The sequence below is a fragment of the Trachemys scripta genome, chromosome 12 (assembly GCF_013100865.1).
Source record: "Trachemys scripta elegans isolate TJP31775 chromosome 12, CAS_Tse_1.0, whole genome shotgun sequence".
NCBI classification, from domain to species: Eukaryota; Metazoa; Chordata; order Testudines; family Emydidae; genus Trachemys; species Trachemys scripta.
Genome location: NC_048309.1, coordinates 2921644 through 2934429, shown reverse-complemented (window position 1 = coordinate 2934429; position 12786 = coordinate 2921644). Strand labels below are relative to the sequence as shown.

The window sequence follows — 12786 nt, the reverse complement described above, 5'->3', positions numbered from 1 at the left end:
TCAGGTAACATGATGTGAGATCGGATGATGCGTGATCGTTCTCTGCACAGGCTAATGAACAAGGATTAGAGACACATTTTTTGACAGGACCAGCAAAAAATGCACCCACAAGTGGACCTCTAGCCAGGCATATTAGCTAGCTGGACACTCATCTACCACATTCGGAGGGTGCACGTATCTATTTGCACAGACAACCTGTTTGTGGGAACCCAGAGCACTAACTCCCAGATGCACTATTTTACAAATGCAACCTTGGAGCTTCTGCCTTGGCTAGCCGAAAGTTCAGCAGCTATTTGCATGTCCACCCAACCCACGGAGATCGGGAGTTCTCTTTAGTAGCACAAGCTCAAAAACAAAACAAAACAAAAACAAACAAATAATGGAGATATCCCATCTCCTAGAACTGGAAGGGACCTTGAAAGGTCATCAAGTCCAGCCCCCTGCCTTCACTAGCAGGACCAAGTACTGATTTTGCCCCAGATCCCCAAGTGGCCCCCTCAAGGATTGAACTCACAACCCTGGGTTTAGCAGGCCAATGCTCAAACCACTGAGCTATCCCTCCCCCCCCAATATCCTCTCTCCGCTGGTTTACAGGGGAAAGATTTGTTTCTAGGAAGAGGGAGGCACTTGGCTGAGTTCAGCGGGAGATCGGGAATGGTTTAGTGGGATGAAGAACTGTCTCCAGCTCCCATGAAAAAGCCCCCCCCCCCCCCCCATGGTCATGCTCATGAAAGACCATCATAGCCTCTGGGGTGCCCCACAAACCACACAGAGAACCTCAGTAACAGCTTGAGCCAAAACCATTTGAAGTCAATGAAAAAAGCCTCCAATGAATGTCAGTGGGCTTCGTCTCAGGCCCTAGCAGCTGTCTGACGATTACCCTGGGTGTTGTGTGGCTCGTGCGGTCCCCCAGGCAAGCACCTCACCCTGCCTCTCTCGGCCTGTCCCTTTGCAGTGTCCTAGAGACGCGGGTGCTGGAGATGGAGACCAAGCACCAGACAGAGCTGGAAGGGATCCGCACAGAGAAGGAGAAGCTGCAGCGCTTAGTGAGCCACCAGAGCCACACGATTGAGGACCTGGAGAAGTCCCTCCACGCTGCCAACAGCAACACCAGCCTGCTCCAGCGGCAGCAGCTGCAGCTCCTCGAGTCAGTCCAGAGCCTGGTCCAGCTGGTCTCGCAGAGCAAAGGTGAGCTCATCCCACAGGAGTGCGCTGGGCTTGCCAGAGCGGCATAGACCTCCTGGCCTTCAGCCAGGGTGTCACTGGCTGGAGAAGAGAGCCCGTCCCGGATTCTGTGGGCAACTAACGCTCCTTGGAACTCCCCGCTGATACCGGCCCCGTTCCCGGTCAGTAGGAGCTAGAACACGGAGTGCAAACTTCCCCACACTAGCGTCCTGTGTTAGCTGGGACCCCGCCCTGTGATGTTCCTCTGACCAGCGCCCCGTTCATGCAGCAGGGGGAGCTTCCCCACAGCAGTGCCAGTAGAACTGATGGCTAGACCGCTCAATTCAAACTGCTTAGTGACGGTAGGTGTTCAGAGAAGCTGGGTTAGAAACCTGGAAAATGTCCTCTCTCTGCTACCCCTGCCCTTGCCTTGCTCGACATTCTGTCTGTCCAGCACCACCTTCCGCCTGGTCTCAGAACAATGCACCCCAGGCAGCGGCTGATGGACCAAGGTTTTGGCTCATCCCATGACAGCAGGGCAAGCAAGCTGAGATGCTCAGATTTAAACCTGAATCTAGATCCCAACTTCTGTGGAGTTAGGGGCCCTTTCTAATAATTACTGTAGGGTTATATTAGAAGTGCCATAGATTTCAATCAATCAATCGATCGATCAATCGGACAGACAGAAAACTGCTCTGAACCATCAGGGTTTGCTTTAAATATGTCCACAAGTGGCACAGAGCAATCCAGTGCCCAAGAGTCCAACAGCGAAAAGTTTTTGCACTAATCCACGTTGTTCTGTGTCGTCCCTTTCCGCACCCACGTTAAATCCTCAAGCTTAGTCTGGGGATCTGTGACCCCAGATGTACAAAGAGACACGAAAGAAAGAAAGAGATTCAATTAGACCCACAAACATCTAACCCAAGGAGAAAAGAGCAACAACCAACCATTCAGAGCAAATCCACAGTGCTACAGGGGGCCCAATTCTCACTTACACTGGGGCTCCTGTCCCTCCAGTCCCTCTGGCAGTGCAAAGGGGCATTCAAGGAAGCATGTGCACGTTAAGGCCATGAACGTTCCTTCTAACACACTTGCTTTCATGCTTCTTTTATCTGGTCTCCAAGAGCCTGCTCCTGCACGATGCAGGAGATCCTGCCTGCACTCAGCACCCGTTGCCCTGGGCGGGAGCACTCTGCATCTTGCAGGATCGATGCTTGTAGCTCCTGCCCCCTTTGCAGCGAGGCAGTAAAAATTGCACCAATGGGCTTCAGTGTTTTGACAGAGTCGCAGCCAAGACGCTAATGCCATAAGATGGTTTTATGGGGAACGGGCTGTTAAGATTTCATCCTATTTATTTTTGAAGCACGCTGGCTTTTCCTGAGATGGAGCCAGGCAATCAAACGACACTTTCTATTTTCCAGTCATTACAAAAGAAATAACTTCACGTTATCTTGGCTCCCCCGGGAGGGATCGTTGGCTCCTAACGCTCTAAGTGAACCGAGTCTGACTCCAGCCCTTGTCTTGGCCGGGGAGTCAGTGCGGCAGAGGAACGCAGCTCGGAGTCTGCCTGCTGCGAGCACGGAGACGGACGCTAGGAAGGCAGCATCTGCTTGTAGCTCAGATGCCACCCAGCCAGACCCCACTGATGCATCGTAGGGCAGCAGGGGATAGCACCTTAGCTGCAATGGAACCTAGGGCGGAGGGTCATTCTCTTGACCTTCGACCTCCCTGCATGTAGACAGCACCTTTGAATGGTTCTTCCTGAAGCTGGTTTTTAGTCTGCACCTGGCTGAGGCCTGATTCCCCATTGCCCCCTGCGCTGTCACGCACACGGAGGTGACGTGGAATGTCAAATGCCGCCAGTCGGATTTGGAAGCATCTTTCTCCTAGTGCAAATGGCCCCCGGGGTACAATGCTGTGAGGGATGAAGCCATCGGCTCCTTGTGTATTATACAGACACCCTCCTAGCCCCTGTCCTTCCCCTGTATCGGATCTTGGTTCTTTTAAAGGTGTTTTTACTCTTGTAGCAGCTGTTTGGTGACTAAGAAGGTTTGGGTTGCAACTGTGAGGGGCCCGGGAGGCTTTGAAGGGGCGATTGATAGAGAATATTGATGACAAATTATTAACATACAAATAAAAGAACAATCTGGGGTGTTCCTGGCTCCCGGGCTTGTGCTCAGGGCATGAAATAGACGGAGAATCCCTCTCGCTCTGTTCCCTAAGCCCAGGAGATCAGAACCCATCACAGACACTTGCAGCTCACTCGCTGCTGCTTTTCTTTGCCTTGCCAGCTCCACTCGCGAAGGAAGAGCAGGTGTCTCAGGACTGTGCTCAGACCCGCCGAGCCGGGTTTAACGCCAGCGGGGTTTACACCCTCCACGTCGCCAACATGACGGAACCCAGGAAGGTGAGTGACTGACAGGCTCAGGCCTTGCACTGAAATGGACCTTAGCGCCCAAGAACGAGCGAGATGGGCCCTGTCAAAGGCAAGTCTGCCAATCTTCCCTACCTGCCGCTATGCCATTGCTCCTCAGTCCTCTCCCACGCCAGCCCTCGTGTGTCAGTACTGGGGCTCTCCAAAGCAAGGCCACTTCTTGGTCCTTGGGAAGTCTGCTCAATGCATCTCAGTCCTGACTCGCAAAACACCCTGTCAGCGGGAACGTGGCCCCACCACGCCGTAGCCACAAGACCTGTGTTGGCCTGACTCCCTCCCTGCACAGTACAACCCGTCTGTGCCGCTCCACCCCAGGCTCCCTCCCCTGCAGCACTGGTGGTTTGCGTCCTTTGCAGGTGTTCTGTGATATGGAGACAGACAGAGGCGGGTGGACGGTGATACAGCGCCGAGCCAATGGCAGCGTGAATTTCCAGAGGAAGTGGAAAGAATACAAACAGGTCTGACCTCATCCTGCCCCCCCCCCCACCTCCCCGGCTTGTTCAATCACTGACCCACTGACAACCCCGGGGGCGAGGGAGGGGGTGGTCGTGCAGTGATGGGACACTTGGACGTCAGGCGTGCACTGGGTGGAACTAAAGAGCTCCCTTCCGTTTAGGCAAGAACAGACCCAGTGGGAAGAAAACCTAACCGTGTAACCAATAGGCAATGCAATCAACTCCCGGGAAGGCGGCCTCACCCCTGAGCACAGGCACAAAGAGAGGACACAAGACAGTCGTTGAGACGGATGTGGCAGGGGGGCAAGCTCCATGACCCACGTCAGGTCTCGCGGCTCTGCCATCTAGAGTCCAGAGAGCTGTAGCAGGAAAAGACCACAGACCTCTGGGGGGCGGGTTTGGAGATAGGAGTCCCAGGGCCAGGCAGAGAAGAGCTGGTGGGCAGAAGTGAATGGAAAGACCTGGCTGCCAGGGTAAAAGGAGAGAGAAGACACCAGCTCTAGACAGGATGACAGAGGGGAATTTTGCAAACATGTCAACATTTCCCCATTTCCCCCCTGAATTCGGAAATTTCATCAAAACGTTGAAGTTTGAAACATTTCTCCCAGCTCCATGCTGGATTAGCAAGGGTCGATAAACGGGCCAGTTACTCCCATGCAGCCCTGTGACTTCACTGGGGACGCAGGGCTGTAACTGACGGCAGAATTTACTCTGGTATTTCTAAAGCTGATGGAGTTTTGCCTCCTCCCTTTGCTGACCACAACGGACATTGCATAGCCCAGGGACACAGTCTAAATCCTCCCCACTGTTGGCTCTCCTCTTCCCCAGGGCTTTGGAGACCCTGCCGGGGAGTACTGGCTGGGGAACGAAGCTGTGCATCTCCTGACAAGCCAGGCTTCCTACTCGCTGAGAGTGGAGCTCCTGGACTGGGAAGGAAACCAGGCCTACGCCCATTATGAGACGTTCCAGCTGGGCAGCGAGCGTCATCTTTACAGGTGGGATATGGACCTTGACCAATGAAACGTTCCCTTGGGTCTCTCTTCAAACCCCACTTAGACAAGGAAACTCCCCCAGTGCCATCCCGGGATCGATGTGAATCCTACTCAAGCCGAAATCACAGCACCAGCTGGTGGTCCCCCAACGTTCGTGGAAGAGGCGGGGCTAGAGAGCACAGCTGGGCAAGGAACCAGTACATTGGGAGTGACGTTTCTAGGGTTTTGTATTCCACCTGCTTTACCAAGCTGTTCATCTCCATAGCCTCTGAATCGAAGTGGCTGCAGAATGAAATTTTGTGCATTCGCTGTTATTTTGCCAGTTTGTGGCAATTTTGCAGTGATTTTTCTGTGTGAACTTTGTGGTCAGAAATGTTGCTACATTGTCATTTTTTCTCCTTTTTAAAAACAAAATAAATTTTCTTGAAGGAAAAAAAATGCATAAAATTGCATTAGGAAAAAATTTCTTTTTCTTGCTTTTTTGCAAAAAGCCACATTTGCATACCCCGAGGCCTGAGCCACGTGTGCAGTTAGTTGCACATGTACTTTTCCAGGTGTAATTGTGGTCACTACTCGCACAGCTGCGTTTTAGAGTTCAATCCTGCAAGGTGCTGAGTACCTGAAACTCCCAGGGCCTTCAACGGAAGTCCAAGTGCTCGGAGCACCTCACAGGATCAAGCAATAAGCGACTGTTTGCATAAGCAGCTGCCAGTTTTGGGCACACAATTGTTGTAACTGCGCTTGCAAAAGAGAACAAATGTGTGTGCGAAAATAAAAGCCTCACTGCAAGAAAATCTAACGAAAGCAAGAAAGCAAATACAACTGACGTGCTGCTCCAGAACCACTATCAAGTCATGAACAATGGCAACCTTTAACGCTCAGCTTATAAATCAATACAGTGCTGAGGCTTTGTGGGTTTTCACTGAAGCGTTGTGGGGAAAGCAAAGTGAGAAAGAGAGCAGGTGCCCTTTGACGGTCCTGGTGGGGAGCTGACCAACTCTGGGAGTCTCATAGTTCCCCCCCTGTCTAGGGGAAACTGAGGACAAGCCCCTGGCTGCCTCTCTCCAAACCCCCTATTATGAAAATGGCCCCAGCAGAACAGTAAAGTTTTAGTAAGTGTGAAGATGAGACACAAATCCAGCTAGCCCAGCCCCTGCTGAAGAGGGTCTCCAGGTCTGTGGTTTGTTTCTGGGGATCCCTGCTTCAGAGCTGAGCGCTGACTGGATCCTAACCTCCCTCAAAATGTGACCCTACCTAGCGTAACTCCTAAGCCTTTAATTGTCCCAATACTACCCAGCTGCAATGAGGGATAGAGGTTGCCCTGGGCTATGCAGCTCTGGTCATGGGTGGGTCCATCGGGGTACCTGGATCACAGTGCAGGCGCATTCCAAACACAATCGACTAAAGATACAGAATGGGGGGGGCAGCTCGGGGGGATCGTATGTGCCCATCAGCTCTCTTCCCTTGTGACTGACGCTGTCTCCACTTCTGCAAACAGCAGCAGCAGAGAATACTCACCTGAGCTTGCCCATTAGAACAGCAGTACTTTGCGATTCTGGAACGCCTGTCACCAGAGGGGAGTCAAAGGCAGGTGGCAAGGCAGCTGAGTGATGTAGGATGCAGAGCGATTGCTTTGCCCACCATCAAACCCCACCCCCTGAAACCCTGCGCAGCAGGTTAGGACCGGGAGTGAAGACGACGATTCCTAAATCCAAGGCCAGAAGGGGACACTGTGATCATCTCCTCTGCCCTCCTGCATAACACAGGCCAGGCAACGTCCCCACAATCGCTCCCATCGCAGAGCTTGCAGAAAAACATCCAATCTGCCAGGGACAGAGAATCCTCACCTCCACCCCCCACCCCTTCGGTCAAGTGCTCCAATGGTTCATTAGCATCACAGGTACAAACTAGCCAGCTGAAGCTGCCGGAGCAGGGAGTCACAAGGCAGAGCACAACAATCTAGGCTGAACCTCGGCCAGGAGACCAGTATTAAAAGCACCATTAAAAGTATCATAGTATCTTCAGGCCTCAGTCCTGCCAGGCGCTTGGCTCTCTGGCCTTGCCCCAGCAAGACACTAAAATACACGCTTCACTTTAAAAAGTGTCTGGTCCCGTTGGAGCCTCTCCTGTGCTTCAGTGTTTGGCTGGCCTGGGGCCAGAGCACGTGATACCTTGTGGGACTGAGCCCTGAAGAACTCATGGGACTCTGTATAGGACAGAAGGACCACAAGTGGGGAGGCCCTCTCTGTGCCAGCCCCTCCAGAGGCACAATGCCCGCTAAGGCGAGTGCTGGGTACCAAGTCCTTAGCGCTGCTGCAGACAGCACCCTTGCCGTAAGTTCCAGCCAGCCCGCCCCCGCTTAGCTTGTGAGCTCTGACAGCACCTCCCGATCTGGCAGCCGGCTGGAGCCTGTGGGGGTTTCGAACATTTGGACCGCTGCGCACTGCTGATAAACTCTGGGGTGGAGCTGCTGCCGTATCTGCCTCTGCTTGTTTTTATTTGCAAGGACACAGGGGACCGTTTTCTTAAATAAATCCCAGGAAACGTTGACAGGAGTTTGAAAAGTAATTCTCGTCCTCTGCCTCGTTTTCTCCTCTTCCGCCTCCTCTCCTCGTTCTGCCTCCTGCCTCGCCCTCTCTCTGCTTTGGTCCTCCAGGATCTCCCTGAAGGGCTACAGCGGCACCGCTGGGCAGCAGAGCGGCCTGGTCCTCCAGGGAACCAACTTCAGCACCCGCGACTCGGATAATGACAACTGCCTCTGCAAGTGCGCCCAGATGCTGTCGGGAGGTGAGCGGGCCCTGGGTGCAGGGGGGGGCTGGGACCAGCCTTCCCCACGTGCCCTGTGTGCTGTGGAGGACTGGTGGGGGCAGAGTGTGTGGAGCAACTGAGGCTGGGTTCTTGGGAATGCTCCATTCTTATTGAATCTCTTCATTCAGTGTCTCAGAAATACACCGTAGTGATGAGGGAGGGAGGGATGTAGACAGACAGCCGGACGTCGGAGTGAGATCTCTCCCTCGTCACTCTTCACCCAATTTTCCTAGACATGCACAGAGCCCAAGAGTCTGATCGCCTGCTGCAGCCAAGGGTCGAATTGTTGTCACGCTCTGTTCTAGTCAGGTTCTTACGCTGGGCCATCCCCGTAGTATCTGAGAACCCTCCAGAGGTGCCTTACGAGACGTGACTAGTGTCCGTCTCTCTCCCCTCCCAGCAGTGGAGCCCTAGCTTTGGGCTTGTGCTTTCTGCAGGCAGTCGAAGGCTGTAGTTGTTAGCATTCCCCACCTGGCTTTATGCAGGGCTGCCAAGTCACCCGCATTTGGAGAGAGACACCCACAAACTCCCTGTCACCCAACTATCCTCCAAAATGCTGCCATCCCCCTAGGTGCCAGGGCAGCCCTGTCCCAAGATTGCTTTCAGGAGCAGAAATGGCGAGGAAGCAGAGGGGAGAGAAATAAGGGGGGAAAGATCAGAACGGGGAGAGACCGGGACAGAAGGGTGGCGAGCAAGGAGGGCATGACACGACAGGGGGAGAGGAATAGCCAAACAGCCTGAAGAAAGTTCATTTGCTGCAGATCACCAGGGCTCTGTCTGAGAAGGGCTGGGAACTTCATCTGCATCCTTCTGTCCCACCTGGTCCCCCGCTCCGTACAACCAGATCTCCCCCACGTTGCAGCGGCAAATCCCTGTGGCCTTGGGCCAGCAGATCTGTGTATCAGACACATGCCAGGGCGACTCTGGGACTAGGAATCGGGAGAGAGAGGGGCCCGATACTTCTGGCCAACTGGCAACTCTTCAAGCAAATGAGTGCCGGGCTCAAGGCAGCCGTCGGTGCTGGGACGGGGCGGGGATCCTGGATCAGGGAATGAGCTCCGATTGTTTCAGCCAGGGGTCCAATTGCCTTGATCTGGGTTAGTTTGTCAGGGGCTGTTACTAAAGCCATGAGCAGAGCCGGGGCCCTTGACATGAGCCCCAGGAATTCGTTTGGATGGATACGTACGTACCCGTCCAATGGCAGAGCCTGGGATCCTCACCAGGCGGGATGCAGAGGCACTGAAAATCCCCATGGGCCAGATCCTGAGCTGGAGTAAATCAGCAGAACCCCACTGGCTGCATTAGACTTACAGCAGCGGCAGATCTGGCCCTTTGTCTCCCGCTGCTCTCTCGTGCGGGCACTGAATTCTCTGAGGACGATGGAGATGGGCCAGAACCCGGACCACCCACTCCAACCAGACTTGCCCTGGCACAGCGACAGCACGAGAAGAGCCCATGTCTGGACAATCTCAAAGCCAGAATAATCCCACCAGGATTGTACTGTCTGGTGCCAGGCGGTTCTCTGAAGGCCATTGCCCTTATGATGCAAGAACATGCATAATCACAACCATGAGGCATAACCTTCCCGGGCCAGGAAAAATGTGCTGATTACTACACCCTTTAACGGCTGGAACATGGTCCGGGATACCCCAGGGGTTGGCATCCACAGGGCGAGGTTACCACACTCTGCCAGTGATAGGATACTGTCAGGGACAACCCTGTCCTTCCAGTGCCTAAGACTTTCTTTTTGCACAGTAGCTCCTGATACCTGGGGTTCTCGTATTTGCATTGCTGCTGTCCGTGTGTGTACAGCACCTACGTCCAGGGTGTTGTGATCTTAGCCACGGCCTCTCAGCACAGCTGTAATTCACACAGCGCTTCCCCCTTCCCCACTGACACCAGCGTGAGAAGGGTCGAGTTGCCGATCACCTGGCCTGAGGAATGGCAAAGATAGCTTGGCTGCAGGCAGGAGAACTCAGGGCTGGGTTTCTTTTTTTCCACTTTCTTATGGTTTGATTTTTGAAAAACTCTGTCCAATATCAAGAAACATTTTTTTCCTAAAATCACCCAGTTCTTTTTGACAAATTGAATTTGAAAAGTCCCCAGGGCTGTGTATTTCTAACCAGGCGGAAGCCTGTGCATTTTGTTTTACACTGTTCATGCCTCGCGGCTAGGCCTACCGGGGAAATGACGACCAGACACGCTCCCAAGAACAAGCCTTTGGCTAGAACCAATCTGAACTCAGAGCCCAGAAGTTTCACGCTCTGTCCGAAGTCCAGACTCGGTCTGGTGAGTTCTCTAACCTTTCTCTTCTATGTCCCCCACTCAGGTTGGTGGTTTGATGCCTGTGGTCTGTCGAACCTGAACGGCATCTATTATCCCGCCAAGCACAATGTCCGGAAGCTCAACGGGATCAGGTGGCACTATTTCCAGGGACCCAGCTACTCTCTAAAAGGCACACGCATGATGATAAGACCTTCAGACTTCTAGCGTCCCAGAGCGTGGTGGGGCAGAGGGCAAGCCAGGCTCCAGGCCTCCGAACTGGCAGGCAACAGTCCATCATGGAACTGGTAGGACCATTAGACCAGCCACAGATGGCAAAGGAACAGGGACACATCCTAGCAGGAGCAGGCTCTTGTAACCCAATGCCTGGGGCTCCAGAGCAGGGGAAAGGAGGAAGACCTGGAGCTAAGCGGAGAGATGACTCTGGGCCTGGACTCTTGGGCCTCCAAGGAGGAGGAGAAGAAAGAACAATCAGAAAAACAAAATCTAAAAACTAAACTGTCCCATTGGTGTGAATTACAAGTATTGGGCTTTTGTTCCGGACCAGTGTGATTCTTTCCTATGTTGTATCATCTTCAGGGAAATCGTCTCTAGACCACAAAGGGAGCCTGCTGCACCCAGGGCCAGTGGGACCTTCCGAGCGGCAGCTGGGAATAGTGCGGAGCATGCAGAGTTATTGCAGTGGGGTCTGGTTTTCATTGGTTTTAGCATGTTTCTAGGAAACACTCCACCCTTTTCCTTCCTTGTTTTCCCCTGCTTCTGAACTGCCACATGGCCACCCGGCTCCTGAAGGCAGGCGCTTGTCTGCAGAAGCTGGCTGACAAGGAGAAAGCCGGCTGGTGAGATAGCCCTGTCAGCATCTGGATATTAGGAAACACTATGTCACTAGGAGGGTGGTGAAGCACTGGAATGGGTTCCCTAGGGAGGTGGTGGAATCTCCTTCCTTAGAGGTTTTTAAGGTCAGGCTTGACAAAGCCCTGGCTGGGATGATTTAGTTGGGAATTGGTCCTGCTTTGAGCAAGGGGTTGGACTAGATGACCTCCTGAGGTCCCTTCCAACCCTGAGGCACCATGGCAGAAGAGGCGGACGATGAGGTAGCTTTGGTGGTGGTTACGAGAGCTGCTCCTCGGCTGGGGGCAGCACCGGAGAAAGCACCCGGGGGGTTGTTTGAAGACGTACCGCTGGAGGGTGGCGGCGGGGGCCATTCGGAGGTGGAGCTGCCATCTCAGTGGTGTGTGAGACAGGCCAGGTGGGTAGGGCTGGACTGAGAAAGGCCTGGAAAGTGAAGCCAAGTAGTTTGCGTCTGATGTGCTAGAGAAGGGGGAGCCAGCGGAAGGATTCACGGAGAGGGACGGCATGGGCGAAATGAAGGGCTAGGAAAGCGATCCTTGCCCAAGTGTTCAGAACTGGTATGAGCGGGGCAAGCTGGGATCTGTCCGTATCAGAGAGGAGGACGTTGCAGTGAGTGACGGGTGAGATGCCGAGAGCCTGGACGAGGGTTTCAGTTGTGTGGATGGCTAGGAAAGGCCGTATCCTAGAGATGCTCTGTGGAAAGAATCAGCAAACCTGCCTATGAGGATCTAGAGAGAGCCCAGAGTCAACACCAATGACACCCCGGCTATGGGCCTGAGTGATGGGGAGAACGGAGGGGTGGAGCAAGTGACTGAGGAAAGAGGGAGCGGGTGGGGCTGGCGAGAAGATTCGGAGTTCTGTTCCAAACTGAAACAAAACATTTTCCGTTTTCCTTTTAATCGCTGCCCCCCTTTCTCTAAAGAAACCCAGAACACCACCACATTGTTTTGATGAAAAATAACAAAAAATTCCATGATACATTTTTAAACAAAGCAAGAGGTTAGAGGTCAAACCTGGAGCATGCTCCCCAGGAGGGCTGGAATAGGACAGGACAGAGCGGCTCACCCAGCGTAAGGAAAACAGACCGAAATGCAGCAGGATCCCCAAATCAGAGACAGCCAAGTCCTATCAAGGCATCTCGCCCATTCCCTGCACTAGCTGGCAGAGCTCTGGACCCACAGCTCTCCAGCAGTTTCACTCTCGGCGTCCATGACTGACGGCGCCTTTGGGGGATTTGCCCATGGGGCCCGTTGCGTTGTTTAGAACCAAGTCTTGCTACAGCGTTATTTCACACCAGCAGCCTGGCCTCACAGGGACGCTGCCCACCCCTTCGCTCCCCTCCTCCCATGCTGAGGAACAGAGGGCGCTGGGCCGGGGAGGGGGTCACTGCTGGCGTGACAAGCTGCCCTAGGCCTGGCTTGTCTTGTGCGCGGTTATTGGCTCACCCAAGGGGAGGGGGCATTAACAAGCATCTTTCCCCCCTGGTTCGAATGGAAACACTGTCTTTTTCTATTAACAAATGTGGCATTCGGAAGCCCCACTGTGTGAGTTTCTGTCAGGCTGAGACAGCCACCCAGGGCTCGACACCGCCAGGACGGACAGCCCCCCCGGCACTCCTTCCCCACAGCCGGCCGCAGAGTGCGGGAGGGCCCATCCCCTCCCCCGCCCCAAACCATCACAAAATCCCCTCCAGCCACGTCCCGCTCCCTCCCCCATGACCCCCACACTCCTGGCCTGGTTAGCAGCTGCGTGGCCCAGGGTCGGTCTCTGCATCTGCTTGCAGTAGCTCCGCTCCCCC

The 12786-nt window shown here is 53.9% G+C and overlaps 1 protein-coding gene across 1 annotated transcript in view; it reads left to right on the top strand.

Annotated features, from left to right (window-relative positions):
- ANGPT4 (angiopoietin 4) overlaps positions 1-11984 on the top strand; it is a 41519-nt gene extending 29535 nt beyond the window's left edge. The window contains exons 4-9 of the mRNA XM_034787366.1: positions 956-1188; positions 3456-3571; positions 3955-4056; positions 4882-5048; positions 7702-7832; positions 10183-11984. Coding sequence (XP_034643257.1) covers positions 956-1188; positions 3456-3571; positions 3955-4056; positions 4882-5048; positions 7702-7832; positions 10183-10343 — 910 coding nt within the window. The 3' untranslated portion in view covers positions 10344-11984. The remainder of the gene's footprint in view (positions 1-955; positions 1189-3455; positions 3572-3954; positions 4057-4881; positions 5049-7701; positions 7833-10182) is intronic.
- The last annotated feature ends 802 nt before the right edge of the window (positions 11985-12786 follow it).